General features: G+C 43.1%; 1 protein-coding gene across 2 annotated transcripts in view; it reads left to right on the top strand.

The window, feature by feature from the left end:
- The window catches only part of KCNK3 (potassium two pore domain channel subfamily K member 3), a 107487-nt gene extending 92079 nt beyond the window's left edge, over positions 1-15408 (top strand). For both annotated transcript variants that reach the window (XM_056563734.1, XM_056563735.1), the window contains exon 2: positions 13875-15408. In XM_056563734.1, the coding sequence (XP_056419709.1) occupies positions 13875-14728 (854 nt within the window). In that variant the 3' untranslated portion in view covers positions 14729-15408. The remainder of the gene's footprint in view (positions 1-13874) is intronic.
- Positions 15409-15979: the final 571 nt, after the last annotated feature.

The raw sequence follows: 15979 nt of genomic DNA, 5'->3' as shown, positions 1-15979 counted from the left end.
TGCATGGAGGGTATTGTGCACTGCATGGAGAGTATTGTGCACTGTATGGAGGGTATTGTGCACTGTATGGAGAGTATTGAGCACTGTATGGAGGATATTGTGCACTGTATGGAGGGTAATGTGCACTGTATGGAGGGTATTGTGCACTGTATGGAGGGTATTGTGCTCTGTATGGAGGGTAATGTGCACTGTATGGAGGGTATTGTGCACTGTATGGAGAGTATTGTGCACTGTATGGAGGGTATTGTGCACTGTATGGAGAGTATTGTGCACTGTTTGGACAGTATTGTGCACTGTATGGAGAGTATTGTGCACTGTATGGACAGTATTGTGCACTGTATGGACAGTATTGTGCACTGTATGGACGGTATTGTGCACTGTATGGAGGGTATTGTGCACTGTATGGACAGTATTGTGCACTGTATGAACGGTATTGTGCACTGTATGGAGAGTATTGAGCACTGTATGGACAGTACTGTGCACTGTATGGAGAGTATTGTGCACTGTATGGAGGGTATTGTGTACAGTATGGACAGTATTGTGCACTGTATGGAGAGTATTGAGCACTGTATGGAGAGTATTGTGCACTGTATGGAGGGTAATGTGCACTGTATGGAGGGTATTGTGCACTGTATGGAGAGTATTGTGCACTGTATGGAGGGTATTGTGCACTGTAGGGAGAGTATTGTGCACTGTATGGACAGTATTGTGAACTGTATGGAGAGTACTGTGCACTGTATGGAGGGTATTGTGCACTGTATGGATGGTATTGTGCACTGTATGGAGGGTATTGTGCACTGTATGGACATTAATGTGCACTGTGTGGACGGTATTGTGCACTGTATGGAGGGAATTGTGCACTGTATGGAGGGTATTGTGGACGGTATGGAGGGTATTGTGCACTGTATGGAGGGTATTGTGCCCTGTATGGAGGGTATTGTGCCCTGTATGGAGGGTATTGTGCACTGTATGGAGAGTATTGTGCACTGTATGGAGAGTATTGTGCACTGTATGGAGAGTATTGTGCACGGTATGGAGGGTATTGTGCACTGTATGGAGGGTATTGTGCCCTGTATGGAGGGTATTGTGCACTGTATGGAGGGTATTGTGCACGGTATGGAGGGTATTGTGCACTGTATGGAGCATATTGTGCACTGTATGGAGAGTATTGTGCACTGTATGGACAGTATTGTCAACTGTATGGACAGTATTGTGCACTGTATGGAGGGTATTGTGCACTGTATGGAGCATATTGTGCACTGTATGGAGAGTATTGTGCACTGTATGGACAGTATTGTGCACTGTATGGACAGTATTGTGCACTGTATGGAGGGTATTGTGCACTGTATGGAGGGTATTGTGCACTGTATGGAGGGTATTGTGCACTGTATGGAGGGTATTGTGCACTGTATGGAGAGTATTGTGCACTGTATGGAGAGTATTGAGCACTGTATGGAGGGTATTGTGCACTGTATGGACGGTATTGTGCACTGTATGGAGGGTATTGTGCACTGTATGGAGGGTATTGTGCACTGTATGGAGAGTATTGTGCACTGCATGGACAGTATTGTGCACTGTATGGACAGTATTGTGCACTGTATGGAGGGTATTGTGCACTGTATGGAGAGTATTGTGCACTGTATGGAGGGTATTTTGCAATGTATGGAGAGTATTGTGCACTGTATGGAGGGTATTGTGCACTGTATGGGGAGTATTGTGCACTGTATGGAGAGTATTGTGCACTGTATGGACAGTATTGTGCACTGTATGGAGGGTAATGTGCACTGTATGGAGAGTATTGTGCACTGTATGGAGAGTATTGTGCACATTATGGAGAGTATTGTGCACTGTATGGAGAGTATTGTGCACTGTATGGAGAGTATTGTGCACTGTATGGAGAGTATTGTGCACTGTATGGAGAGTATTGTGCACTATATGGAGGGTATTGTGCACTGTATGGAGGGTATTGTGCACTGTATGGAGGGTATTGTGCACTGTATGGAGAGTATTGTGCACTATATAGAGGGTATTGTGCACTGTATGGAGGGTATTGTGCACTGTATGGAGGGTATTGTGCACTGTATGGAGGGTATTGTGCACTGTATGGAGAGTATTGTGCACTGTATGGAGGGTATTGTGCACTGTATGGAGAGTATTGTGCACTGTATGGACAGTATTGTGCACTGTATGGACAGTATTGTGCACTGTATGGACGGTATTGTGCACTGTATGGAGGGTATTGTGCACTGTATGGACAGTATTGTGCACTGTATGAACGGTATTGTGCACTGTATGGAGAGTATTGAGCACTGTATGGACAGTATTGTGCACTGTATGGAGAGTATTGTGCACTGTATGGAGGGTATTGTGTACAGTATGGACAGTATTGTGCACTGTATGGAGAGTATTGAGCACTGTATGGAGAGTATTGTGCACTGTATGGAGGGTAATGTGCACTGTATGGAGGGTATTGTGCACTGTATGGAGAGTATTGTGCACTGTATGGAGGGTATTGTGCACTGTAGGGAGAGTATTGTGCACTGTATGGACAGTATTGTGAACTGTATGGAGAGTATTGTGCACTGTATGGAGGGTATTGTGCACTATATGGATGGTATTGTGCACTGTATGGAGGGTATTGTGCACTGTATGGACATTAATGTGCACTGTGTGGACGGTATTGTGCACTGTATGGAGGGAATTGTGCACTGTATGGAGGGTATTGTGCACGGTATGGAGGGTATTGTGCACTGTATGGAGGGTATTGTGCCCTGTATGGAGGGTATTGTGCACTGTATGGAGAGTATTGTGCACTGTATGGAGAGTATTGTGCACTGTATGGAGAGTATTGTGCATGGTATGGAGGGTATTGTGCACTGTATGGAGGGTATTGTGCCCTGTATGGAGGGTATTGTGCACTGTATGGAGGGTATTGTGCACGGTATGGAGGGTATTGTGCACTGTATGGAGCATATTGTGCACTGTATGGAGAGTATTGTGCACTGTATGGACAGTATTGTGCACTGTATGGACAGTATTGTCCACAGTATGGAGGGTATTGTGCACTGTATGGAGCATATTGTGCACTGTATGGAGAGTATTGTGCACTGTATGGACAGTATTGTGCACTGTATGGACAGTAATGTGCACTGTATGGAGGGTATTGTGCACTGTATGGAGGGTATTGTGCACTGTATGGAGGGTATTGTGCACTGTATGGAGAGTATTGTGCACTGCATGGACAGTATTGTGCACTGTATGGACAGTATTGTGCACTGTATGGAGGGTATTGTGCACTGTATGGAGAGTATTGTGCACTGTATGGAGAGTATTGAGCACTGTATGGAGGGTATTGTGCACTGTATGGACGGTATTGTGCACTGTATGGAGGGTATTGTGCACTGTATGGAGGGTATTGTGCACTGTATGGAGAGTATTGTGCACTGCATGGACAGTATTGTGCACTGTATGGACAGTATTGTGCACTGTATGGAGGGTATTGTGCACTGTATGGAGAGTATTGTGCACTGTATGGAGGGTATTTTGCAATGTATGGAGAGTATTGTGCACTGTATGGAGGGTATTGTGCACTGTATGGGGAGTATTGTGCACTGTATGGAGGGTATTGTGCACTGTATGGAGGGTATTGTGCACTGTATGGAGAGTATTGTGCACTGTATGGAGAGTATTGTGCACATTATGGAGAGTATTGTGCACTGTATGGAGAGTATTGTGCACTGTATTGGGAGTATTGTGCACTGTATGAAGGGTATTGTGCACTGTATGGAGAGTATTGTGCACTATATGGAGGGTATTGTGCACTGTATGGAGGGTATTGTGCACTGTATGGAGAGTATTGTGCACTGTATGGAGGGTATTGTGCACTGTATGGAGAGTATTGTGCACTGTATGGACAGTATTGTGCACTGTATGGACAGTATTGTGCACTGTATGGACGGTATTGTGCACTGTATGGAGGGTATTGTGCACTGTATGGACAGTATTGTGCACTGTATGAACGGTATTGTGCACTGTATGGAGAGTATTGAGCACTGTATGGACAGTATTGTGCACTGTATGGAGAGTATTGTGCACTGTATGGAGGGTATTGTGTACAGTATGGACAGTATTGTGCACTGTATGGAGAGTATTGAGCACTGTATGGAGAGTATTGTGCACTGTATGGAGGGTAATGTGCACTGTATGGAGGGTATTGTGCACTGTATGGAGAGTATTGTGCACTGTATGGAGGGTATTGTGCACTGTAGGGAGAGTATTGTGCACTGTATGGACAGTATTGTGAACTGTATGGAGAGTATTGTGCACTGTATGGAGGGTATTGTGCACTGTATGGATGGTATTGTGCACTGTATGGAGGGTATTGTGCACTGTATGGACATTAATGTGCACTGTGTGGACGGTATTGTGCACTGTATGGAGGGAATTGTGCACTGTATGGAGGGTATTGTGCACGGTATGGAGGGTATTGTGCACTGTATGGAGGGTATTGTGCCCTGTATGGAGGGTATTGTGCACTGTATGGAGGGTATTGTGCACGGTATGGAGGGTATTGTGCACTGTATGGAGCATATTGTGCACTGTATGGAGAGTATTGTGCACTGTATGGACAGTATTGTGCACTGTATGGACAGTATTGTGCACTGTATGGAGGGTATTGTGCACTGTATGGACAGTATTGTGCACTGTATGGACAGTATTGTGCACTATATGGAGAGTATTGTGCACTGTATGGAGGGTATTGTGCACTGTTTGGAGAGTATTGTGCACTGCATGGACAATATTGTGCACTGCATGGACAGTATTGTGCACTATATGGAGAGAATTGTGCACTGTATGGACAGTATTGTGCACTGTGTGGGGAGTATTGTGCACTGCATGGACAGTATTGTGCACTTTATGGAGAGAATTGTGCACTGTATGGACGGTATTGTGCACTGTATGGAGGGTATTGTGAACTGTATGGACAGTATTGTGCACTATATGGAGAGTATTGTGCACTGTATGGAGAGTATTGTGCACTTTATGGAGAGTATTGTGCACTGTATGGAGAGTATTATGCACTGTATGGAGGGTATTGTGCACTGTATGGAGAGTATTGTGCACTGTATGGACGGTATTGTGCACTGTATGGAGGGTATTGTGCACTGTATGGAGGATATTGTGCACTGTATGGAGGGTATTGTGCACTGTATGGAGGATATTGTGCACTGTATGGAGGGTATTGTGCACTGTATGGAGAGTATTGTGCACTGTATGGAGGGTATTGTGCACTGTATGGACAGTATTGTGCACTGTATGGAGGGTATTGTGCACTGTAAGGAGGGTATTGTGCACTGTATGGAGAGTATTGTGCACTGTATGGAGGGTATTGTGCACTGTATGGAGGGTATTGTGCACTGTATGGAGAGTATTGTGCACTGTATGGAGAGTATTGTGCACTGTATGGAGAGTAGTGTGCACTGTATGGACAGTATTGTGCACTGTATGGAGGGTATTGTGCACTGTATGGAGGGTATTGTGCACTGTATGGGGAGTATTGTGCACTGCATGGTCAGTATTGTGCACTATATGGAGAGTATTGTGCACTGTATGGAGAGTATTGTGCACTGTATGGAGAGTATTGTGCACTGTATGGAGGGTATTTTGCAATGTATGGAGAGTATTGTGCACTGTATGGAGGGTATTGTGCACTGTATGGAGGGTATTTTGCAATGTATGGAGAGTATTGTGCACTGTATGGAGGGTATTGTGCACTGTATGGACAGTATTGTGCACTGTATGGAGGGTATTGTGCACTGTATGGAGAGTATTGTGCACTGTATGGAGGGTATTGTGCACTGTATGGAGAGTATTGTGCACTGTATGGAGGGTATTTTTCAATGTATGGAGAGTATTGTGCACTGTATGGAGGGTATTGTGCACTGTATGGGGAGTATTGTGCACTGTATGGAGAGTATTGTGCACTGTATGGACAGTATTGTGCACTGTATGGAGGGTATTGTGCACTGTATGGAGAGTATTGTGCACTGTATGGAGAGTATTGTGCACATTATGGAGAGTATTGTGCACTGTATGGAGAGTATTGTGCACTGTATTGGGAGTATTGTGCACTGTATGGAGGGTATTGTGCACTGTATGGAGAGTATTGTGCACTATATGGAGGGTATTGTGCACTGTATGGAGGGTATTGTGCACTGTATGGAGGGTATTGTGCACTGTATGGAGGGTATTGTGCACTGTATGGAGAGTATTGTGCACTGTATGGAGGGTATTGTGCACTGTATGGAGAGTATTGTGCATTATATGGGGAGTATTGTGCACTGTATGAAGAATATTGTGCATTGTATGGAGGGTATTGTGCACTGTATGGACGGTATTGTGCACGATATGGAGGGTATTGTGCACTGTATGGACAGTATTGTGCACTGTATGGAGGGTATTTTGCACTGTATGTAGAGTATTGTGCACTGTATGGGGAGTATTGTGCACTGTATGGAGGGTATTGTGCACTGTATGGAGGGTATTGTGCACTGTATGGAGGGTATTGTGCACTGTATGGACGGTATTGTGCACTGTATGGACGGTATTGTGCACTGTATGGAGGGTATTGTGCACTGTATGGACAGTATTGTGCACTGTATGGAGAGTGTTGTGCACTGTATGGACGGTATTGTGCACGGTATGGAGGGTGTTGTGCACTGTATGGAGGGTATTGTGCACTGTATGGAGGGTATTGTGCACTGCATGGACGGTATTGTGCACTGTATGGAGGGTATTGTGCACTGCATGGACGGTATTGTGCACTGTATGGACAGTATTGTGCACTGTATGGAGAGTATTGTGCACTGTATGGACGGTATTGTGCACGGTATGGAGGGTATTGTGCACTGTATGGAGAGTATTGTGCACTGTATGGAGGGTATTGTGCACTGTATGGAGGGTATTGTGCAATGTATGGAGGGTATTGTGCACTGTATGGAGAGTATTGTGCACTGTATGGTTTTTATTGTGCACTGTATGGAGCATATTGTGCACAGTATGGAGAGTATTGTGCACTGTATGGACAGTATTGTGCACTGTATGGAGGGTATTGTGCACTGTATGGACGGTATTGTGCACTGTATGGACGGTATTGTGCACTGTATGGACGGTATTGTGCACTGTATGGAGGGTATTATGCACTGTATGGAGAGTATTGTGCACTGTATGGAGGGTATTGTGCACTGTATGGAGAGTATTGTGCACTGTATGGACAGTATTGTGCACTGTATGGACGGTATTGTGCACTGTATGGATGGTATTGTGCACTGTATGGACAGTATTGTGCACTATATGGACGGCATTGTGCACTGTATGGAGGGTATTGTGCACTGTTTGGAGGGTATTGTGCACTGTATGGAGAGTATTGTGCACTGTATGGACAGTATTGTGCACTGTATGGACGGTATTGTGCACTGTATGGACGGTATTGTGCACTGTATGGACGGTATTGTGCACTGTATGGAGGGTATTGTGCACTGTATGGAGAGTATTGTGCACTGTATGGAGAGTATTGTGCACTGTATGGAGAGTATTGTGCACTGTATGGACAGTATTGTTCACTGTATGGAGGGTATTGTGCACTGTATGGAGAGTATTGTGCACTGTGTGGAGGGTATTGTGCACTGTATGGAGAGTATTGTGCACTGTATGGAGGGTATTATGCACTGTATGGAGAGTATTGTGCACTGTATGGAGGGTATTGTGCACTGTATGGAGAGTATTGTGCACTGTATGGACAGTATTGTGCACTGTATGGACGGTATTGTGCACTGTATGGATGGTATTGTGCACTGTATGGATGGTATTGTGCACTGTATGGACAGTATTGTGCACTGTATGGATGGTATTGTGCACTGTTTGGAGGGTATTGTGCACTGTATGGAGAGTATTGTGCACTGTATGGACAGTATTGTGCACTGTATGGATGGTATTGTGCACTGTATGGACGGTATTGTGCACTGTATGGACGGTATTGTGCACTGTATGGAGGGTATTATGCACTGTATGGAGAGTATTGTGCACTGTATGGAGAGTATTGTGCACTGTATGGAGAGTATTGTGCACTGTATGGACAGTATTGTGCACTGTATGGACAGTATTGTTCACTGTATGGAGGGTATTGTGCACTGTATGGAGAGTATTGTGCACTGTGTGGAGGGTATTGTGCACTGTATGGAGAGTATTGTGCACTGTATGGAGGGTATTGTGCACTGTATGGAGGGTATTGTGCACTGTATGGACAGTATTGTGCACTGTATGGAGGGTATTGTGCACTGTATGGAGAGTATTGTGCACTGTATGGACGGTATTGTGCACTGTATGGAGGGTATTGTGCACTGTATGGAGAGTATTGTGCACTCTATGGACGGTATTATGCACTGTATGGAGGGTATTGTGCACTGTATGAACAGTATTGTGCACTGTGTGGCACTGTACAATGTAACCATTTTTTAGTATATTATGGAAGTAGCACCGTATGGCATTAATATGTTGGTGTCTATATAAAAGTCTTGTACAGCACTGACTATTATGGTGAGTAATTCTATCCTCACGCACAGTCTGGTATATGTATGTGTATACGGTATGAGTGTGCATGATAGAAACAAAGCACATAAGCAGCAGAGAGTGGTGACTGTGACCTGTCAGCTGTGAGGAGCCGTGAGCTGTCACCGGAGATCCGCCTCACCCAGAAGCCTTTGTGTTAGGAAATAACACCTTTACCTAATATAAGGTATCATTACTAGACAAAGGGGGGGGGGGACTAGAGGCCTGGGGACCCCAATATTACCAGTATAAAAGAAGCAATATCACCATACATATTACCATCATACTGTCACTCACCAAATCCTCTATACTGAGACCAATATTACCAATAATATCAGTATACAAGGAGGAATATTATCACCATACATATTACCATCATACTGTTACTGACCAAATCCTGTATACTGAGACCAATATTACCAATAATACCAGTATACAAGGAGGAATATTATCACCATACATATTACCATCATATTGTTACTGACCAAATACTGTATACTGAGACCAATATTACCAATAATACCAGTATACAAGGAGAAATATTATCACCATACATATTACCATTATACTGTTACTGACCAAATCCTTGTATACTGAGACCAATAATACCAATAATACCAGTATACAAGGAGGAATATTATCACCATACATATTACCATCATACTATTACTGACCAAATCCTTTTATACTGAGACCAATAATACCAGTATACAAGGAGGGATATTATCACCATACATATTACCATCATATTGTTACTGACCAAATCCTGTATACTGAGACCAATATTACCAATAATACCAGTATACAAGGAATAATATTATCGCCATACATAGTACCATTATACTGTTACTAACCAAATCCTGTATACTGAGACCAATATTACCAATAATACCAGTATACAAGGAGGAATATTATCACCATACATATTACCATTATACTGTTACTGACCAAATCCTGTATACTGAGACCAATATTACCAATAATACCAGTATACAAGGAGGAATATTATCACCATACATATTACCATCATACTGTTACTGACCAAATCCTGTATACTGAGAGCAATATTACCAATAATACCAGTATACAAGGAGAAATATTATCACCATACATATTACCATTATACTGTTACTGACCAAATCCTTGTATACTGAGACCAATAATACCAATAATACCAGTATACAAGGAGGAATATTATCTCCATACATATTACCATCATACTATTACTGACCAAATCCTTGTATACTGAGACCAATAATACCAGTATACAAGGAGGGATATTATCACCATACATATTACCATCATATTGTTACTGACCAAATCCTGTATACTGAGATCAATATTACCAATAATACCAGTATACAAGGAGGAATATTATCACCAACTAAACTAAATAGTCCCTCTGCACCCCCATATGGTAAATAAGCCACTCTGTGGCCCCTCTCTGTGTCCCTACATAGTTAGGCCCCCACAGTGCCCCATAAAAAAAATTATTCCCTGTGCTCCAATGCAAGCCTTCACTTCTCTGAGCGTACAGAGACTCTGCATCAGGAGTCCTGGCTGCCGACATACCTTCATCTGTGCGTGCTTCTTAATGACGTACACACAGCTGGAAGCAATGCATGCTCGTACAGGCAGCATGAATATCCTGGATCTTCCAGAGAAGAAGATAAAAGCCACTCATCCTGCTTTAAAGGCGAGGGGGGCTTCTGGGGTTGGGGGGCACAAGGAGATAAATCAAGAAGATACTTAATGAGTTCTTTAAAGGGGTACTCCCAAGACATTGTACTGCCTGGGTCCAAGAGTGAAATGCTGCGCATTAGGTAGGCAGCAGTACCCCCACATTAGATAGTCAGCATAGTTTCCCTACATTAGGTAGGCATCATAGATTCCCCACATTAGGTAGCATAGTATCCTCACATTAGGTAGCATAGTTTCCCCACATTAGGTAGCATAGATTCACCACATTAGGTAGCATAGTTTCCTCACATTAGGTAGCATAGATTCCCCACATTAGGTAGCATAGTTTCCTCACATTAGGTAGCATAGTTTCCTCACATTAGGTAGCATAGTTTCCTCACATTAGGTAGCATAGATTCCCCACATTAGGTAGCATAGTTTCCCCACATTATGTAGCATAGTCCTCCCCTCCAAGACACAGATACACTCACCTGGCCTGCACAGCGCTTCTTCTCTCCAGCGTCGGCCTGACGAGTGACGTTACTGACCTCCTCCTGCTCGGGTCTGCGGAGAAACGTCACTTGCGCGACATCTCTTGTCAGACCCGGCGGGCCAGACCATGGACCTAGGTGGCACAAAAAAAAGGGGGGGCCACAAAGTGCCGCCCCTGAAAAGTGCTGCCTGGGACCAATGGTCCCAACGGGTCCCATGGTAGGGCCAGCCCTGGGTACTCCACTGAAAAACAAATATTTTTTTAATTAATTGGCTCCAGAAAGTTAAACAGATTTGTAAATTACTTCTACTAAAAAATATTAATCCTTCCGGTACTTATCAGCTGCTGTATTCTCTACAGGAAGTTGTGTAGTTCTTTCCAGACTGACCACAGTGCTCTCTGCTGACACCTCTGTCCATATCAGGAACTGTTCAGAGCAGGAGCAAATCCCCATAGCAAACCTATCCTGCTCTGGACTGTTCCTGACATGGACAGAGGTGTCAGCAGAGAGCACTGTGGTCAGACTGGAAAGAACTACACAACTTCCTCTGGAGCATACAGCAGCTGATAAGTACTGGAAGGATTAAGATTTTTATATAGAAGTAATTTAAAAATCTGTTTAGATTTCTGGCACCAGTTGATTAGAAAAAAAAATGTTTTCCAGTGGAGTACCCCTTTAAAGTTCTCCCATACCTTAGACATAAGTGTTATTGTTAATACAGTATCTCCCATCCCTTCTTCCAGAACCACAAGAGGAACTGAAATACCCGTTATATTTACCACTAACCTAACACCCACGCCCACTCCCTGACTAGACCCCCAACTCTTGAACTGGTGTAGTTGGGCCTAAATTGGCTTTGAAGCTTATGGAAAAAGCACAGGGGCAACCAAACGATCATGATCATACATAATATATTTAAAGGGGTACTCCGGTAGAAAACTTTTTTTTTTCTTTTTTTTTAATCAACTGGTGCCAGAAAGTTAAACAAATTTGTGAATGACTTCTACATAAAAAGCTTAATCCTTCCAGTACTTATCAGCTGCTGTCTGCTTCACAGGAAGTTCTTTCCTTTTTTAATGTCCTTTCTTTCTGACCACAGTGCTCTCTGCTGACACCTCTGCACACTTCCTGACATGGACAGAGGTGGCAGCAGGGAGCACTGTGGTCAGACTGGAAAGAACTACACAACTTCCTCTGGAGCATACAGCAGCTGATAAGTACTGAAAGGGTTAAGATTTTCAAATAGAAGTAATTCACAAATCTAACAGTCTATCAGAGGGCACTCGGCACCACTTAAGTTAACAGGTTGATGTCCGGATATTAATAGTGTACGGCCCCTTTAACTGCTGTATGAACTCTATGTGCGCTGAAGATTAAGAGGATAACACTTCCAACACTGAAGAGGAAGAAAAAATGCGGAGCACTCACCAAGCTTCAACTTCAGCTGTAGTTTATTGCAAAACTTACATCATAGGGGAGCACGGACCAGGGAGTTGTGCGGAGGACGCGGGGGTATAATCTCGGTACCCCCACGTCCTCCGCATAACTCCCTGGTCCGTGCTCCCCTATAATGTAAGTTTTGCAATAAACTACAGCTGCAGTTGAAGCTTGGTGAGTGCTCCGCATTTTTTCTTCACTTCAGTGTTGAAAGATAATTTACAAATCTGTTAAACTTTCTGGCACCAGTTGATTTTAAACAAATTGGGGATTTGCTCCTACTCTGGACAGTTCCTGACATGGACAGAGGTGGCAGCAGAGAGCACTGTGGTCAGACAGAAAGGAAATTCAAAAATAAATGTAAGAAGAAAAAAAATGTTCTGTGGGGCATACAGCAGCTGATAAGTACTGGAAAGATTAGGATTTTTAGATAGAAGTAATTTACAAATCTGTTCGACTTTCTGGCACCAGTTGATTAGAAAAAAATTGTTTTCCATCGAAGTACCCCTTAATAGTGATGAGCAGCAGGGGCCATATTCGAATTCGCAATATTTGGCGAATATATTGACGAATATTCATCCTATGTTCGCAAAATTCGCATATTCTCTATGTTCATTCACTTTTTTTCCCATGCGAAAATTTCTATGCGCATAAAAATTTTTCCTAAAAATGAGAAAAAAAACAAAAAAACTAAACAAAAATTTGCATGGAAATTTCTCATAAAATTTGCATAAAAATTTGCATGTGAAAAAAAAAAATATATATATATATATATTCGTCATTACGAATATGAAGCACTATATTATAAATATTCACGAAATCGCAAAGTGCCGATATTCGCGATAAAAATTTGCATTATGAATAGTCATGCTCAACACTACCCCTTAAAGGGGTACTCCCGTGGAAAACTTTTTTTTTTTTTTTTTTAAATCAACTGGTGCCAGAAAGTTCAACAGATTTGTAAATCACTTCTAATATAAAATCTTAATCCTTCCAGTACTTTTTAGGGGCTGTATACTAAAGAGAAATCCAAAAAAGAAATGCATTTCCTGTGATGTCCTGACCACAGTGCTCTCTGACCTCTGTTTTCCATTTTAGGAACTGTCCAGAGAAGAAGAAAATCCCCATAGCAAACATATGCTTATCTGCACAGTTCCTAAAATGGACAGCAGAGGTCAGCAGAGAGCACTGTGGTCAGGACATCACAGAAAATGCATTTCTTTTTTGGATTTCTCTTTAGTATACAGCCCCTAAAAAGTACTGGAAGGATTAAGATTTTTTTAATAGAAGCAATTTACAAATCTGTTTAACTTTCTGGCACCAGTTGATTTAAAAAAAAAAAAAAAAACGTTTTCCACGGGAGTACCCCTTTAAATGTGCCAAAAAGAGATGAAGAGGCATCCATAGCCTTTAGACCAGTGGTCTCAAATTGTGGCTTTTTAGATGTTGCAAAACTTCAACTCCCAGCATGCCCGGACAGCCGTTGGCTGTCCGGGCATGCTGGGAGTTGAAGTTTTGCAACGTCCGAAGAGCCTAAGTTTGAGGCCACTGCTTTAGACAGATCAGTAGACCCTCTACAGTCCATCACTGAGCATGTGCAGAGAATAAGACTGTTTAAGCTCCGATCTCTAACTAGGTGTTTATGGTCTCTTTTAGGTTATGGACATGCTGCTCCCAGCACCGATGGAGGCAAAGTCTTCTGCATGTTCTACGCCCTTCTAGGAATCCCCCTGACCCTGGTCATGTTCCAGAGCCTGGGTGAGAGGATCAACACCTTTGTCAGATATTTACTCTACCGTATCAAGAAGTGCCTTAGAATGAGACGACCGGACGTGTCCATGGCCAACATGGTCATCATCGGCTTCTTCTCCTGCATCAGCACCCTGTGCATCGGAGCGGCGGCGTTCTCCTACTACGAGCAGTGGAGCTTTTTCCATGCCTACTACTACTGCTTCATAACCCTCACCACCATCGGATTCGGGGACTACGTGGCCCTCCAGAAAGACGCCGCTCTCCAAAACAAGCCCCAGTACGTTGCCTTTAGCTTTGTGTACATCTTAATCGGACTGACCGTCATAGGAGCCTTCCTCAACTTGGTGGTCCTCCGGTTCATGACCATGAACGCGGAGGACGAGAAACGGGACGCGGAACATCGGGCTTTACTCAACAGAAACGGGCCCTCCAGCATACACACCACGGACTCCAGCTCTTCGACAGGGGGCTTTCGAAACGTGTATGCTGAAGTCCTTCACTTCCAGTCCATGTGCTCGTGCCTGTGGTACAAAAGTAGGGAAAAACTACAGTATTCCATCCCCATGATCATCCCCCGGGACCTGTCCACCTCAGACACTTGCATGGAACAGAACCACCCCTCCCCTGGTAGATGGGTGGGCACGCCATCCAATGGATGTATCTGTAACAACCAACACTCGGCCATCAGTTCCGTATCCACGGGACTGCACAGTCTCTCGGCGTTTCGAGGACTCATGAAGCGGAGAAGTTCTGTGTAGTCCAGACAGGTCTACAATATAGACTTTTTTCTAATTACAGATTGCCTACTGAGTGTTCCCTTGTGTACAGTGCTCTTTATTTGTCATAAATTCGGGCCCATCATGTAGGTAATTTGGGCTAAGCTGGTTATGGTAACATTGGAGGGTCATGTATCAAAGAGTGAGAAAAAAATAACTAAAAAATAAAAAAAAAGCCTAGACCTAGAAGCATCCAAGTGATGGTGCCACAGATGTCCTTATATTTCTACATAGATATCATCTCACTGAGCCAATTCTATGTGCCAAAACAGGAAAAAAAATGGCGTCATATACACCAAACTAGACCAATTTTACTATTTCCGACTTTTATATTTGTCTGAATTGGCCAACAAACTCTTTTTGTTTTGTTTTTTATAAACAAAATGAGCAAAACTTCTTCATAAATGGCCTGAAAAATGTCAAGATGACTCATTTGATACATGACCCTCTTCATGCCAACGAGTAGGAGAAAGCTCAGCCACAGAGTGGTTACAACCTGTACGGTGAGCGTTGGTGGTGGGTGTGCCCATTTATGTTAATATACCATCTGTCATATGTTATACATCATACTATTTAGAGAGTTGGATGTTCACCATGAATTAAAGGGGACCTTTCATAAAAAAAATAAAAAAAAAACTTTTGATAGATTATAGATTAATGTATGCAGAATAACTTTCCAATTGCATGTTATTAAACAATATGCTTCTTTCTATTTAATTTTCCACTTTGAAAAAATGACCACTAAGGGTCTCCCTACCAGTCCTGGCCACAAGCCTTTTTTTTTTTTTTATAGATTCCAGACTCATGCTGGAGTCCGGGACACAGACAAGCTCAGCACTTCTCCCTGCCAGGGAGCAGTGCTGAGCTTGTCTGTGTCCCGGCTGCAGTCTGAGATTGAGGACTCCAGCCTGAGTCTGGAATCTATAATAAAAGGCTTGCGGCCAGGACTGGTAGGGAGACCCCTAGTGGTCATTTTTTCAAAGTTGAAAATTTTATAGAAAGAAGCATATTTTTTAATAACACGCTATTGTAAAGTTATTCTGCATACATTAATCTATAATATAGCAAAAGTTTTTTTGATGAAAGGTACCCTTTAAACCAAGATGGCCGCTACCATCAAGTATATGCTGTATGATATGAACGTTCTGAACGCCTAGCGTTAGGAGTTTGAGCCATCGTTACCCGACTTTCATCGTTGACAAAAAGAAAATGTGATAATCCGGCCCTCCAACA

The sequence above is a fragment of the Hyla sarda genome, chromosome 3 (assembly GCF_029499605.1).
Source record: "Hyla sarda isolate aHylSar1 chromosome 3, aHylSar1.hap1, whole genome shotgun sequence".
Lineage (NCBI taxonomy): Eukaryota > Metazoa > Chordata > Amphibia > Anura > Hylidae > Hyla > Hyla sarda.
This window is presented reverse-complemented; position numbering and strand designations above follow the sequence as displayed.